The sequence below is a fragment of the Mirounga leonina genome, unplaced genomic scaffold (assembly GCF_011800145.1).
Source record: "Mirounga leonina isolate KUSES-001 unplaced genomic scaffold, KU_Mleo_1.0 Mir_174, whole genome shotgun sequence".
Taxonomy (NCBI): domain Eukaryota; kingdom Metazoa; phylum Chordata; class Mammalia; order Carnivora; family Phocidae; genus Mirounga; species Mirounga leonina.
Genome location: NW_023270451.1, coordinates 62,411,652 through 62,428,523, shown reverse-complemented (window position 1 = coordinate 62,428,523; position 16,872 = coordinate 62,411,652). Strand labels below are relative to the sequence as shown.

The 16,872-nt window shown below is 40.2% G+C and overlaps 1 protein-coding gene across 3 annotated transcripts in view; it reads left to right on the top strand.

Moving 5' to 3' along the window:
* Positions 1-12,433, top strand: part of AASS (aminoadipate-semialdehyde synthase) — a 70,765-nt gene extending 58,332 nt beyond the window's left edge. For 2 of the 3 annotated variants that reach the window (XM_035021006.1, XM_035021007.1), the window contains exons 19-24: positions 3,426-3,593; positions 7,047-7,142; positions 8,904-9,019; positions 9,697-9,785; positions 10,514-10,690; positions 11,855-12,433. In XM_035021006.1, the coding sequence (XP_034876897.1) occupies positions 3,426-3,593; positions 7,047-7,142; positions 8,904-9,019; positions 9,697-9,785; positions 10,514-10,690; positions 11,855-11,973 (765 nt within the window). In that variant the 3' untranslated portion in view covers positions 11,974-12,433. The other variant, XM_035021008.1, reaches the window with a different exon arrangement.
* The last annotated feature ends 4,439 nt before the right edge of the window (positions 12,434-16,872 follow it).

Sequence of the window (16,872 nt, the reverse complement as noted above, 5' to 3'; positions counted from 1 at the left end):
GGTTCTCAGGCAGGGCGTAAGTCCCCCGCAAAAATTAGCTATGTAAAGAAATTGAGGGTGGTGAGTGCTCAGGAAAAGCAAGAGGTTATTTTCAGGCAGCAGAAGTTGTATATATTGAATTTGAAGTTTTCCCCTTTCATCCTAAACTCCTTTTGTAAAAAAGGAATGCTTTTTGCATCTTTCTGACACTGTGGGGGAGGCTGAGAGAAAACACGATGCCTTTCTTTTCTTTGCTAAAATGATACTTTTTTCAAGGTCCCACTCAAGTTCCCTCTTGTGGATGCAGCTTTTCCTGACGACTTCAGCCCCCATTCACTATTCTTTTGTCCAGACTCCCACACTTTGTCTGTAAGAAGCTTCCGGATGCTGTATTATTTGCTCAGTAATTCAAGTGCATCTGTGTGTCTCCCAGCCCAGATCGTTAAACTTCTTAAAGCTTCTCTTGTATTCTTGTCCCTCCATCCCCTCTGCCGCTATCACCCCCACCACGAAGCATATAATTCAGGGAATCACGATGGAGAGTCAGGTGACCTCTCTGGCTTCTGCTTAAGGTTGAAACCTTAAACTTTTCCAGCATCTCAGGCAGTGGCCTATGAACTAGGATGTATCTTACTGTCCTACATCCTTGCAGGAATTTCCAGCCACTGGCACCATTTTTAACTTCTAACTTCTAATAGTATTCCTAGCAAATATGATTCCCTTCCACATATTTGGAAGACAGTGGCTGTGTCTTCTTTTAGTTCGAGGGTGGTGGGACATTGGTGGCTCTGGGGAGTGACGTGGTAGAGCACCATCATCTCCTTTGGCCCCCTCTCCTAAGCGACTCCCGGTGAAACAAATACTCTTGGGATCATGCTTGCTCTGAAAACACAGCTCTGAGATAGGTTTTGTAGCTTTCTTCCCATTGCCTGCCCCTAGCTGGACTGCAGCACCCAGCCCTCCTTTGTAGGAAGAGCTACTACTCTCCATTGCCCGCAACCATTTTGAATGCAGTTAGCAAGTGCCATGATTGGAATGCTGCACCTTGTCAATCAGTAGCCTTCTCAAAATACTGATCCACAAATAAGCACAATTAGGGGGACAGTATGGTGTAGTAGAAAGAACGTGGACATTGGAGTCAGACAGATCCGGGTTCAAATCTGCCTCTGGGTGACTCTCAGTTTTGTGTGTATAAGGCACCTAGCTCAGAACAAGTCCTATATTTCCTGTATTTAAATGTTTTGTCACTTTGGCGATCAAGCTTATTGTCAGTCAGTGGTTGGGGAAAGACGTGTGGGTGTGGGAAGAGCTGGATTTAGAGCAGCCTGTGGCCATAGTGGATCATGAGCCACTATTTCTGCTCCCAGTGGGTGTTGGGAGTGAGCACTGTCGAGTCAGAAAAAATGCATATTCTCTGCCAAATAAATAAATATGTCTTTCTTCATCTAAGCCATTAATAAAATATTAAACAGGATAGGGCTTATTCATGAACCCCACGATATAGCCCTAGAAATACAACTCTGCATTGAGGTCAAGTGACAGTGATTACCCAGGAATTTGGGGGACAAGTTGTTTTGGCAGCTGTCAGTCTCTAAGTGAATCATGACTATTCAGTTGCTATTTCCCTAGTTTCTTCCAAGGATCTGATGATAAACTTTTATGAACCAGCTGATTTCTTTCTGATTGGTAAAGTGCTGGAATATAAGTAGTCTCTACAGAATTTTTCTTTAAAACAATTTCCTCACCTTCAAATAAGTAAAAAACAAACAAACTTTAGAATTGCCATGAGTTCTAGAAGTGAGATGTGTGTGTGGGGACCCTAAAGGTTAACATTTGCTTGCTTATTAGATTTTTTTTCTAATTTTACTATTCTGATAGAAGAGATTAGTGTGAAAGCCATAGGGCAGAAATGGTCCCTCTGGAAATGCTCACTGTGTAGTCCAGGGGAGTTTCCTAAGGAAGTTAAATGAGAAGTCCTCCTTGAGTCCTTCAGCTCTCACTCCTGGAATTTTAGTGGTGCTTGGTGCTCTGCACACCTAAGCCTTTAACTGCAGAGATGTCACCAGGCCTGACTCCAGTCAGCAATGCCCATTTCCTTCTGGGCCTTCAGCGACCTACACAGACATTTCCTTTTTCTCTCTCAGACCAAGGCACAGGCAGAACCTATCTACAAATAAACTCTAGGGCTCATTAAGTTTAGCAGAAGACTCCTTTGGGTGGTTTTTGCAGCTGCAGACGTGTGGTCAGAAGCTGTTTCCAGTGGTGCAGGAGGGACAAACCCAGTTCTACCAGCAGCCCCCAGACTCTCAGCCCTGATTTGATCACGCCAGAATGTTTTTCATCATCTCATAAACTTCACACACCAAAAGAACAATTTAGTCCTTTCATCAAAATCAAAGGGAAAAATACGCTTTGGTGCCTTTTGACTGTGATCGGGGAGGGAGCAGGTAGGAGGATTACAGAGAAATCAGAAGAGCTTGGGAATTGACTTTAATTCTCACCAGCAGTAAGACTAGCACTAGCACTAAGGGGTAGCACTTCTTTGCGTTTCGCTGTATGTTCACACGTTGTCTTTCTTGTAAGGGGACATCTCTCCCATTCCCTGTCCCCAGCGTACACCCGTAGGGTGACTAGTCCAGGCTGTGAGGTCCTTGTACTTGCTCCAGCACAGCTCCTCGTACTTGGCGGACATTCAGTAAATGTTTGTTCAGTGAATGAAGGAGGGAATGAAGACAGAGATTGCAACTTCTTCATCTTCATCACTCTCCTTCCCTCCACAATGAGTGTGGTCCTGGCACGTACATGGTAGGTGCCCCGTTAATGCTAGCTGTGACAGAAATGTACAAGACTGGTGCCTGATATGCAACATTCAGAGGCATGTGTAAGTGAAGAGTGAAGTGAGGATCTTGCCACTGTTATCTGAGCATAGCCATTGAAATGAGGGTCTGTTGCTTTTTGCTTATTATTTATTTAAAAACAAACCCCTAATGGGACATAATTCAGTGCCATCTTATCTAGATTTAAGTCAGATTTTAAAGCTTGGGAGAATCATGGCCTTCTGAATTGTTAGTGGAATCGCTTGAGTATGGGATGTCAGTTATGGTAGTTTCATTAAAATGTTTTTTCTCAATTCCTCTATTGCTTTCTTTTAAAATGTTGATTTCTTTTTTTTTCCTAAACATTTTATTTATTTATTTGACAGAGAGAGATAGCGAGAGCAGGAACACAAGCAGAGGGAGTGGGAGAGGGAGAAGCAGGCTTCCCGCCGAGCAGGGAGCCTGATGCGGGGCTCAATCCCAGGACCCTGGGATCATGACCTGAGCCGAACGCTTAATGACTGAGCCACCCAGGCACCCTGTTGATTTCTTTTTTATGCAAATAATGCAGATAAGTCCACAGGGGAGTACAATGTTGTAACCCCATTGTGCGTTTTCAATGTTCTTCAGGTTGTGAATGTTGCAGGGGGCATCTCCTTTCTTGATGCAGTTACTCCCATGGATTATTTCCCTGGCTTAAATTTGGAAGGCTATCCTAACAGAGACAGTACAAAATATGCTGAGATTTATGGCATTCCATCTGCGCACACTTTGCTGCGGGGGACACTGAGATATAAGGTAAGCAGCTGTATTTGAGATGAAACATATTTCCTGTTTTGATGTAAGTGATGTGTACGCTTAATTTTTCTTAGTAATCAAAATAATTAGGATAATAAACCAGGTTGGAGTCTGTTTTCTCAGCACTCTTTGAGTGAATGTTTTAAGAGACAACTCAAGATGGCCTGAGCAAAAAGGGAACTTCTGACTCATGAGGACTTGGGGGGGGAGGGGAAGGGTCACTTTCAGATATAGTGAGTTTTGGGGTCAAGTGACCTCAGGGGCGCTTGGTTTCTCTTTGCCTCTCGTCTCTTCCTTGGAGTGCTGGCTGCAGGTCCCAGGCTGTACATGGTGGCACGGTGGTGACAGCATCCCCAGCCTCTTTGGTTCAAATCCAGTGAGAATGAAAAAGTATAGCTAAAAATATCAGTGGGGTCAGTGGGATAAAATATGCCAATCAGCTTTTGCCTTTTGTTTCATGTCCTGAAAGCTGAAGATATAGTCAGCATCATTTTCCCCAAAGCAAATCTAAAATGTTTTTACCACAAAGTGGGGTGTAGATTCTAGGGGTATAAATGCAAATGTCCACCACATATTTAAGTATTAATCACAAAAGAGTAGTGACAAGAATGACCAGATTAAGACAATCAGTGTAGTTTCCTAGGGCTGTTCTAACAAATTGCTGCAAACCATGTAGCTTACAACAACAGAAATTTAGTCTCTCACTATTCTTGAGGTCAGAAGTCTGAAATCAAAGTGTGGGCAGAGTTGTTTTTTTTTTCTGGAAGTTTGGAGGGAGAAACTGTTCCATGTCTCTCTCTACTTCTGATGACTGCTTGCAATTCTTGGTGTTCTTTAACTTGGCACACTGGTCCAATCTCTGCCTCTATCTTCATATCACCACCTTCTGTGTGTGTCCCTCTGTCCTCTTCTCTTCTTGTAAGGACACCAGTCATTGGATTTAGGGTCTACCTTAAATATAGATTGGTTTCATATTGAGATCCTTAACTAATTATATCTGCAAATATCCCAATGAGGTCATAGTCTGAGGTTCTGGGTAGATGTGAATTATGAGGGAGACACTTCTCAACCCACCCCAAGCAGCATCTCTAACATACCACCTCTCTGAAAATCAAAGATCTGGTTTTAGATCTCGATGCCCCATGAGATTTCCTGGTGAGGGCAGAAAGGGGGTTTGTCATGTGGTGTTATCCACCATTCACTAATGATCTTTTTCTCTGGAAGATGGAAGACACATAGGCCCATCGGTGATAACCCTTCCATTCTGTGCATACTTTCCCCTTGCTCTTTTCTCTTCACTAGCTGCTGCTTTTGCCCGGAACTTTTTCTCTCAGATATCTTCACACTCTCGTTTGGCTCCTTCAGGACTTGGCTGTCATGAAGCTTTCCATACCATGTTATTTAAGATCACAGGTCCCTCATCCAGATCTTTTCCTGTCCCCCTTCCTTACATGGGGTGGGCCTCAGGAGTCAGTGAACACTGGTGGTGTTTTTCCTGTGTGCACAAAAGTCACGTAAAAGCAGAGGTTATTTCCACAGTGTTGGCACATGAAGTCTGGCTTCTGGTTTGCTTTGCTTCTCCACATCAACTCCTGTTTATTTATTTATTTGTTAGATTGATTTGTATTTATTTTAGAGAGAGAGAGAGCGAGAGCAGAGAGGCCAAAGGAGAGGGAGAGAGAGAATCCTCAAGCAGACTCCCTGCCAAACATGGAGCCCCACCCTGAGATCATGACCTGAGCCAAAATCAAGAGTCAGCTGCTCAATGGACTGAGCCACCCAAGCACCCCAACTTCTGTTTATTCTTTTTTTTATTATGTTATGTTAATTACCATACATTACTCCTGTTTATTCTTAAAGAGAGAAAGCCACTATAGTTCTTACTCTTTAAAGCTTTTATTACATTTATTGGCACTGAGCAGCACTTTTAGTTAGGTTTTTATGTATATTTTTGTTGTCTCCTGAAAATGATTGTAAGCTCCTAGAGGGCAGGTACCTGTACTCCTGTGAATGTGATGTCCTCATGATCCAGGAATCAAACAAGATGTCAGTGAAGACAACCAAAGGCGATCTAGGAACCATGGATGTTCCACAAGCCTCTAAGCACAGCAGAAACTCTAGTCTGAACTGAAGCCGTAACATCCTCAGTGCTGGCAGATTTCTTGATTCTGTTTTCTTCATTTTGTTCTAAGAATATAGTAGTTGCATTTTTGGAAGGGTTTAGGAATTAGGATTTTCTTTAGTCTTTTTTTTTTTTTTTTTTTAAATAGGCCCTATGCCCAGTGTGGAGCCCAACATGGAGCTTGAACTCAAAACCCTGAGATCCAAGAGCTGAGCTGAGATCAAGGGTCAGATGCTCAACCAACTGAGCCACCCAGGCACCCCAGGAGTTAAGATTTTCTGATAGCTTTAGATACAGTCTCTTGCCAAACATGTAGACCCAGGAATAGAACATTTTAAGAGCTTTAAGAATTGGGGCACCTGGGTGGCTCAGTCGTTAAGCGTCTGCCTTCGGCTCAGGTCATGATCCCAGGGTCCTGGGATTGAGCCCCGCATTGGGCTCCCTGCTCAGTGGGAAGCCTGCTTCTCCCTCTCCCACTCCCCTTGCTTGTGTTCCCTCTCTCGCTGTGTCTTTCTCTTTCAAATAAATAAATAAAATCTTTTTTTTAAAAAAAGAGCTTTAAGAATTAAATAAAGCTCTCAAGGATGTGTATGGATGACAGCCATTCCCACAGAACCCCAGAAGGTGGAAGATGTTGCAGTGTTCATATCCATGAGGGCCACCATTCTGGGCAATGCCTTCAGTTACCCCTCAGTAACCCAAATATTCTTTCCAACATTAAAGATGAGACACTATCATCTGAGTATGACAGAGAGGCCTTGGTTACTCTCCTGCGCCTGCCTATCACCTGCGTGTCCTTGCAGACCCAGCTTGCTGTCACCTTCCCATGGGATCCTTCCCAACTCCTTCTCCTTGACTCCCCTCCCCCACATTCGTGTGATTTCAGAAGAAGCTCTCTGATTCCTACCTCTCTTCCTGCTCCCTATGTGCATTAGGATAGTGGCTCCTAATCAGCAGAATGGATTATCTCTTTTGTGGGGTATAAGAGAGGGAACTGTTCTGCTAAATACTATTCTGCTGAGCTGGAAGGGCATAACACATGAGGACATTTGCCCTTCTCCTGCCAGAAATACCCCTCCCATGTTACTCAGAAACAGAAGTAAAGACCCAAGTCTTTGAAGGTCTTTTAGGTAAGCCAGCAGAATTGCTGTGACACTCTTGATTCCAGTCTGAACCTGAAGGTGTTTGCATCCATACAGGCAAGTCAGATGACTACTTTCAGCCTGTCTTCTACATGAATTACAAAGACAGATCCCTCTTTTCAAAAAAGCATTTAAAATTTTTTCTTTGAAGGGAAAAATGTCATACACTACTTAATAATTCTTTTATAGGGGTATGCCAAAGCTTTGAATGGATTTGTAAAACTGGGTCTTATAAACAGAGATGCATTCCCTGCCCTTCGACCTGAGGCCAACCCTCTCACCTGGGTGAGTGACTCCAGAATTACGTGTTGTTTGCTGTTCTTCAAAAATGGTCAGGTTTGAACTTTGGTTTGGACCAGCAAGGTACCTATCCTGTGGCTTAGATAAACCTAACCCTCCAGACCCCTTATTTTTCCTTGTTTGTGGAAGGTTGGAGAGATCATGGGCCTGACCCACTGGGCTTATTTCCTGTAGCAGCTTGTACTATTTATTTGCTCCCTCAGCCCTGAGAAGAGATGGATTTGGGCTCTGAGCTCTACCACTTGTCTAAGTGGTGACCCAGTGACAGTAGATAAACTTGGGCCTCCTGCAATTGATAACCCAGGAGAGCTATTGGTGATATCACAGAACTGGACTTCCTACCCCCAAATCCCATCAGTTCTCTCATTTGATCATTTTTAACCATGAGTAATTTGAGTTTTCAGTTACTGAATTTATGCCCATATTTGTGTTGCATTAAAATCTTAGAGTCTCCAGGTTGGAAGGGACTTTGAAGGCTTAGAATTGAATGTAAAGCAGAGCTTCCCCTAACTATCAGCTGTTACTTGTTCATCCGACATGAACCAGTGTGCCCATATTCCAGTAGAAATGCCAGCAATTTATCACAAGGAGAAAAAGATCAGTATTGCTAACTTTGATATTCTTGCTAGCTATTGCTTTGGATTCCATTTTCCATGTATCTGAGAGTCTTCCAAATCTGTTTTACCTTTGATAAATGTACATGTTAGACAGGAGTGAATGTACATTTATAGAGTGAATTCTGAGGTTGACGCAGCTGGATTGGGAGGGCTGGTACAGGTATTCTTAGGGGTAGTCTTGGTATTTTGGTAGCTACAGTTTAGAATAGGGGCTGGCAAAATTTTTTTTGATAAAGGACCAGATTGTAAATATATTAGGCCTTATGGGCCATACGTACTCAATTCTGCCATAGACAAATACATAAACAAATAAGCATGGATATCTTCTAATAAAAATTTTCTTTACAAAACCAGGCATTGAGCCAAATTTGGCCTGTGAACCAGTTTGTTTTTCCTTAATTGAGAGCTTAACTTTTTCCCTTGAAATCCTGGAAAAAAGCCTTATTTAAGAAAGTACAAAAAGCTATGACCATTGCTTAAGTGTTACTGCTTTGAGATTTTATTATCTGCAAGGTCTTTGTCATCTCTTGAACCTATGAAAGAACTCTGGTTGCTACTGGCAACCATAGCAATGAGCCCCTTCCACTTGATCCTGGCCAAAATGGGCTACTGGAGGGTGAGGGAGAATGGATGAAAAAGTAATGGAGAGGATGTGATGGTAAATATGATGCCATCTGTTTAGTATTGATTTTGTGTTATGACCCATTTTTATTGCTGAAATATTGTTTTGGAATATAATTTATTGATGGGTAAGTGTGTAGACATGTGTGGATGTATGTGTAAGCATTACCATTTACTATTTCTAGTCATTTCTAATTTAAAATTTGAGGTGCATTTGTGATCAAATGTCTTTTTTTTTTTTTAAAGATTTTTATTTATTTGAGAGAGAGAGAATGAGAGACAGAGAGCACGAGAGGGAAGAGGGCAGAGGGAGAAGCAGACCCCCTGCTGAGTAGGGAGCCCGATGTGGGACTCGATCCCGGGACTCCAGGATCATGACTTGAGCCGAAGGCAGTCGCTTAACCAACTGAGCCACCCAGGCGCCCTGTGATCAAATGTCTTAATAGGATAATTTCTCAACTGATTATTTATTAGGAACTTAGAATTTTATCTTTATTTTTATGACCAGAAAGAGCTCCTTTGTGATCTGGTTGGGATTTCACCCTCCTCCAAGCATGATGTGCTCAAGGAAGCGGTCTTTCAGAAACTAGGAAGAGACAATACCCAGCTGGAGGCTGCTGAACGGTAGGCACCCACCAGTCAACTCAGCAAAATACTGGATTCCTTCAATATCAATAAAAATATCAATGATTTTTTTAGTCCTTTCTAGTCAAAAAGGAGTCAAGATAGAACCAGGCATTTTACATTGTCTTTGATTAATTTACTGTTCTAATGTTGGCCTATTGTAGAGAGATTGCCAAGTACTGTGTTCACGTGTGGATAAGAAAGTAGATAAAGAGAGAAATTTAATGGCAATTATAACTTGGGAAATACTTAACTTGAGACACTTCAACTACTCAGTTTCCAAGCAAGGTGGGATATTTTTTTCTTTCCTGGAAGAGATTCTCCTAGTCTTTTGCAACTACTTTAAAATGTTCATTCACACAGCCTGTGGTACATTATGCCGGTCTCCCTAATGTGGGAGAACTAACCTGTAAATTAATCTCATGTGAAGCTTTGCAACAGCGTGGAATTACAGTGTGTCAGTTCAGCTCCAGGGAGCACTGCCTTGGGGAGTCTGATGATTCTAAAGATTAAAACATTACTATTTTATTGTTATTTACAATGTAGGAGAGTCCTGTAACTTGGACTGTCATCTTGCGATTCTTCCCTTTCAAGATAAAACCCAAAGAGCTCCCTTCTTCCCAAGTGAGATTCTGTGTAGGACTTGACGTAACACAGCCACTTCTTGTGCTTCTCAGGTTGGGCTTACTTGGGGATGAACAAGTCCCTCAAGCAGAGTCTGTGGTGGATGCACTCTCCAAGCATTTGGCCAGGAAACTCTCCTATGGTAGGCCATGGGGTATTAGCTACACGTCCCAGAAACAGCACCGTAAGATGCAGTCAGCACAACTAGTGAATAGTTGGGAGGGCTGGAACCAAGCAGTAGGGATGGGGAAGTATGCTAGGAGGGAAAGAGCACTTGGGCTATTTGTCCAGAGGGAAGAATAAGAGAACTATCAAATAGGAATGAACTTGGGGAATATAAGAAAGGAACAAATTATTAGTTTTTTTTTTTTTTAAAGATTTTATTTATTTATTTGAAGAGAGAGAGACAGTGAGAGCAGGAACACAAGCAGGGGGAGTGGGAGAGGGAGAAGCAGGCTTCCCGCTGAGCAGGGAGCCTGATGTGGGACTCGATCCCAGGACCCTGGGATCATGACCTGAGCCGAAGGCAGACGCTTAACGACTGAGCCACCCAGGCGCCCTACAAATTATTAGTTTTACTTTTAATGCATTAGGGAAATGCTGAAGGAGCTTTTGGGGGCAGAGTGGGTGCCTTCAGGTCTGTAGCCAGGCGACAGTGATACCAACCTGGACAAAGGAACGTGGCCAGAGTGATCACTTCTTGAGTTTTTCTCTTGGCCTTTGGGATAAAGAGTAGTATAGGTAATTGTCTAGGGACCACATATGATGGGAGGAGAAACTTATGAGAGCAAAAGGGTAGGAGCAGATGAATTGCAATATTGGAGTTGTGATGATAATGACATTGAAGAATGTCTGTTTATTTATCTTAAGGCCCTGGAGAGAAAGATATGATTGTGATGAGAGACAGTTTTGGAATCAGACATCCTTCTGGACATTTGGAAAATAAAACTATTGATCTTGTGGTTTATGGGGACATCAATGGCTTTTCAGCCATGGCTAAAACTGTGGGGTTACCCACTGCTATGGCAGCCAAGATGTTGCTTGATGGTAAGTTCTTTCATTGGAGATCTGAACCTGTCACCATGTCATCTCCAAGTCATTGAGTGCCTGGATGCCAAATAATTACTCTTGAATATGACACTGGTGTTCACTAAAAGTGAGCTGTCTCAGAAGTTCTAAATACTGACTGACTGGGAGATCACCTTATGGTGAGTAAAAGCCATGAGTTTTAGACTTACACATTTTTGGCCCAGTTCAATGACAAGAAGGCAGAGTGATGGGGTGCAAGTTACTCAGCATATCTGAGCTAGAGCTCCCTCATCTTAAAGTGGGGATTGTTATCCTCATTCATAGTTTCGTGGGGTTTTTAAATTTTTTTTGTGATGCTGAAGTGAAATAATACATGAAGTTCCTAAGTTCCTACCACATACATCACCGCCCAGGCAATGTTAACTCTTCCTTTCTTTCCTTCATTTTTCATATTTTAGGGGTGTTAACACTGAAAGAGCAGAGGGTATTCACTTCCAGATCCCCAAAAATACAGACCATGTTTTATTAATCTTCATTTCTCAGTATATTGTTAGCACTCAATAAATATTTTAAACTAAGTTCAAATTTCAACTCTTCTCTCTCCCCTTAAGATCAGCTATACATTCAGTAAGCATTACCTCTGAGTATAATCATCATTTGGCCCTTGTGAGTGTGCAAGGGGAGTAACAAACATCAAGTGTCTAAATGTGAAATACTGAAACAATGTATCCACAGTAGCATATTAGCTAATATCAAATTAAGCGACCTATGGAGTTACCAAGGAACCAGAGTGAAGAGGTGATGAGGGGTGAGGTCATCATGGACTTTAAGGAAAGAACTCAGACTTGCTGTTTCAATCATCCTAACACAATTATTATTGTGCCCAAATAATCAGATTGGTTTTAATTCATTCTGTTGGTGTTATGCTTTTTTAAAAAAAGCATCAGCAAATAAAGCAGACAAGTTAGGTTTACTTTACTTTCTTACTACACTTTATTCTCTGATCATTTTGGCGATAGTTAATGCAGTTAAATGTGTAAATTCTGATACTGTCCCTAAGTCCAGCTCTGCTTTCGATCTGTAGTTAACGCCTTTCCCTGTTTATGGTATGGAGGCTCTTGCTGTGGAAATTAACCATAATAATAACTTTAAAATGGTAACTACAAATTTATTTTCTTCTAGGTGAAATTAAAGGTAAAGGCCTGATGGGGCCCTTTTCAAAGGACATCTATGGACCAGTATTGGAGCGAATTAAAGCAGAAGGCATTATATATACAACACAGAGCATAATCAAACCATAATTGAGAATTATATCTTGGTTTTATCTTCCCAGGCACCGTAGCTCTGAACATTTGTGCAACAAACCTGCTTGCTAATGTGCTGCTTTGAAATATAAAGCATGATATTTTTTGAGTCAGTCAATACAATGATGTTTTTAAAATACAAATCTCTATTTTAATATGAAAACATTTGGAACAGGAGATGCCAGTAATTACCAGAGAATTTCAATAATTCTACATTCATTTTTTTCATGTGTATGCGAAAGTGATGATTGTGCTATATGTTAATTTATTGTGCAACTTTTTTCTTATAAGAGTATATTTTCCTATGATCAGCAGATAAACTTTTTAGTAAGAAAAAAATTTTTCACACAGCTATATTTTTGTATTTTTCAAATTGATTCACTTAGATACTCTTATATTACCTATCTATAAACCTTTGCAATAATTATATTTTATGGCTTTTTTGGTAAAATTATGATTTACCGAGTAAATCTCATTTTTTACAGTTTTCTCTTGAGTGTTTGGAAAAGGAAATAGGTAAGAGCAAATCAAAATCCACATGATCACCTCATTAGGGACAGAAAAAGCATTTAACAAAATTTAACACCCTGGCGTAATAAAAAGATTCAACAAACTAGGAGTTGAAACCTGATAAAGAACATCTGTGAAAAACCTATAGGTAGCATCATACTTAATGATGAAAGACTGAAAGATTTCCCCTTGAAATCAGAAACAAGAAAATGATGCTTTTGGCACTTATACTCAACTTGTACTGGAGGGTCTATCCAGGGCAGTTAGGCAAGAAAATGAAATACAACACATCCAGATTTGGAAGGAAGAAGTAAAACTACCTCTATTTGCAGGTGGTATCGATCTTATACATAGAAAATTCAAAAGAATACTTTAAAAAACATTAGACCTAATACATGAGTTCAGCAAAGTTGCAGGACACAGGTAATAATACAAAATTGATTGTATGTCTATACAATATCAATAAATGAAACAAAAATGATACTGAAAAAAACCAATTCAATTTACAGTAGCATGAAAAAGAATAAAATAGGAATAGAGTGTGAGTCTGGAAATAATCCTCATATTTATGGTCAATTGATTTTTGAAAAGGGTGCTAAGACAATTCAGTAGAGGAAAATAATATTTCATCAAATGGTGCTGAAACAACTGGATATCCACATGCAAAAGAATGAAGCTGGACCCCATCCTCACAGCATATATAAAAATGAACTCAAAATGGACCAAAGATCTAAATATAAGAGCAAACACTATAGAACTTGTAGAAGAAATCATAGATGTAAATCTTCATGCCCTTGGATTAGGCAGCGGTTTCTTAAATAATTGAAACCAAAAAGCACAAGCAACAAAAGGAAAAAAAATAGATAAATTGGCATCATCATCAGAATTAAAAACTTCTGTGCTTCCAAGGATACCCTCAAGAAAGCAAAAAGATGACCCATAGAATGACAGAAAATTTTTGCAAGTCATATATCAGGTAAGGGAGGAAACTATATTTAGAATATATAAAGGACTACTATAGCTCAGTAAGTAGACAAAGAGCCCAATTTAAAAAATAAGGTTGTGAATTGACGGTTCTCCAAAGAAGATAAACAAAACCAATAAGCACATGAAAAGATGTTCAACACCATTAGCTACCAGGGAAATGCAAATCAAACCTATAATGAGATACCACTTCATACAGGATAGTTAAAATGAAAAAGATAATAAGTGTTTGTGGGGATGTGGAGAAACTGGAATCCTTGTAAACTGCTGGTGGAAGTGTAAAATTATGCAGCCACTTGAGAAAACAGTTTGGAAGTTCCTCAGAAGGTTAAGCATAGAGTTACCATATGAGCCAGCAACTCCACTCTTAGGTACATACCCAAGAGAAACTAAAACATATGTCCACACAAAAACTTGTAAGCAAATGTTTATGGCAGCATTATTCACAATAGCAAATATCAAAATAAGCCAAATGTTCATAAACAAATAAATGAATAAACAAAATGTGGCATATCCATACAATGGAATATCATTTGGCAATAAAAGAGAAATGAAGTTCTGATACATGCTACCACATGGATGAACCTTGAAAAGATTATGCTAAGTGAAAGAAGCCAGACACAGAAGTCCACATTATGGTATGATCTCATTTGTATGAAATTGTCCAGAGTAGTCAAATCTATATATAGAGAAAATAGATTAGTGGCTGCCTAAGGCTGGGGGTTTGGGGGAGAGTTGGGAGTGACTCCTAATGAGTTTGGGTTTCTTCTTAGGGTGATAAAAATGTTGTAGAGTTGATTGAGGTAATGGTGTCACAACTTTGTGAATAGACTAAAAATCACTAAACTGTATATTTTGAATTATATAGGATATGAATTACATCTCAAGTTGCTATAAAATGATTATAATTTTTTTTCCTTGGGGGAAAATATAAACTACTCTTTTTGAAATACAGAGTAAACCCTTGTTTGACATTCTAGGACTATACACATACTCTGGTATGGAACGGATTCTGCCCATGAAATAAGCAACTATTGTGTGTGGGGTATATGGAAGTTGAGAAAACATCTATGCTATTTGAAAAGGGTCAAAGTTGATTAAGGCCTGGTCCTACCTGTCAAAAATAATATGTGGAGATCAATATTAATAAGTAAAGACATTTGTGTTAATGGCACTTTTTTTTTTTTTTACCACAACATTGAGTTCAACAAAGTCAATCAGGAATTATGAGTGTCACATTGATTCTACCTCCAATCTGGAATAATGCCTAGAGACAGTGGGAACTAGGGAAGTAACATCTTAGGTGGGTGAGGGAAAAGTTTAAATATCTCTAAGCTAAGATCTCATTAGCTTTAACATAAATGTCAGGCAAATGTTATTGCAAAAGAGGGAAGCCCAAACGAGTTTAACTGGTTTGGGCTTCATAATACCAATGAATGATAAAGGGGATATGATTGAAGAGCTAGTCTATTGTCAGTGCTAGAAAAGAATTGTCAGTAAGCTTGAGTAAAGGTGGATGTAATCACACACTGCATTGTCTCTCAAGTTTTCCAGCAGAAATGAAGGTGATGGTAAGATAGAATGGGAGCTTATAATTACAAGCATATGGCTTGCTCAGGGGTCAGCAGCCTTTTTACTACAAAGGGCTAGATACTACATATTTTAGACTTTGTAGGCCAAAAGGGGCCATAATTGTTCATTTCTGCCTTTGTAGTGTGAAATCAACCATAGACAGTACATAAATGAATGGACATGACTGTGTTCCAATAAAACTTCATTTACAAAAAACAAGTGATGGGCAGACTTGGCCCTTGAGCCATAGTTTGTTAACCTCTGGTCCTACCATTAGAGTAGACTGAATGCTCACATCTTCCAGATCTCTCTTGGCCTCTTTCATATAAAATCCATATTTATGTTGTCCAGTTTTCCTTTACCTAGACAAAATAGATACTAGAAGCTCCTAAAGAGCAGTTTGGTTGGTTCAACAATACACGAGCTCTTTCCTTCTCCATAAAATAAGTATAATAATAACTTGCAGGATGGTTATAAAGATGAATGAGCAAATGTAAGGGAAAGCCTGGCACCTCGTAGATGTTCAAAGCTAGTATTCTTCTCTCTTTTGCAATAACATTTTGCCTGACATTTATGTTTAAGTTAATGAGAGCTTAGAGATGTTTTTTCAGTCATTTGGATATCTTTGGAAGAATCCTCAAAGATCCATGCTGCTCAAACAAGCTATAGATATTTCTGCTCCATAATGAGAATCTTAAAACAATAGAATGGAAAGGAACAGAATAATCACCTGGTTGGGCCATTGATTTTACAGAAGAGAAAATGTGTCTCACAAAGTTAAATGATTTGCCTAAGGTGACAAGACTTAATATTGAAATTTGATCATTTGAGGTCATTCAAAATACTTGATGAAATTTGGGAAGCACTTTGATTTATAAAACCTCTTTGATGGTGGGTTATTAGGACCACCACTGGCCCATATGGTGCCTTCTTGAGAATTAGAGAAAGATACTGCTTCTTCAAGACACTTCTGTCAAAAACTTACTGTCAAACATGTAATTTATCACAACACTTTACTACCCTCGTGGGTATTAATCATTTAAGTACATGTCATAATATTGGATGCCTATGATGTCATTAGCTCCCCTGTAGATGCAGTGCACAACTCTCACAGCCATGCAGGTAACCACTATTATCCTTACGTGCTGTCTAGATCACCTTTACAAGGCTTTACATTTGTTTTGTTTTTTGTTTTGTTTTTTAAGATTTTATTTGACAGAGAGAGAGAGATCACAAGTGTGGGGAGAGGGAGAGAGGGAGAGGGAGAAGCAGGCTCTCTGCCAAGCAGGGAGCCCGATGCGGGGCTCGATCCCAGGACCCCGGGATCATGACCTGAGCCGAAGGCAGACGCCTAACCAACTGAGCCACCAGGTGCCCCAAGGTTTTACATTTGTTGATTGTCTGCAGTGAAACTACATTTACCAGACTTGAATTCCACTGGAAAGGATCCAGTGAGAAAAGCTTCCTGTTTTAGGGCAATGCTTTAGTCACTGACAGCTAATCTATTAGCTTCCTTTTTCCAATTTTGTTATAGTCCTAACACTCATTTTTAATTTTTATTGATTAGCAAGAATTACGAAACAGTGTTGAGTCCTAACTTTCAAGGTTAACACATCCTGACCCTCTAAGTTACTGGTTTAGTAGAATAGAAGGTTTCTGGTGTCTTCCAGTGTTCTGCTGATTGATACGTATACTACATCACTGCATAAACCCTGAGAATCCCACTGCCAGCCTCAGAGCCTGGTGAAACTTCATTGCGATTTCTCCCCTTTTTGTTCGATTAAAGATGACTCTGGGCTGTTGCCAGGCACAACTAAAGCAGCAGCCCAG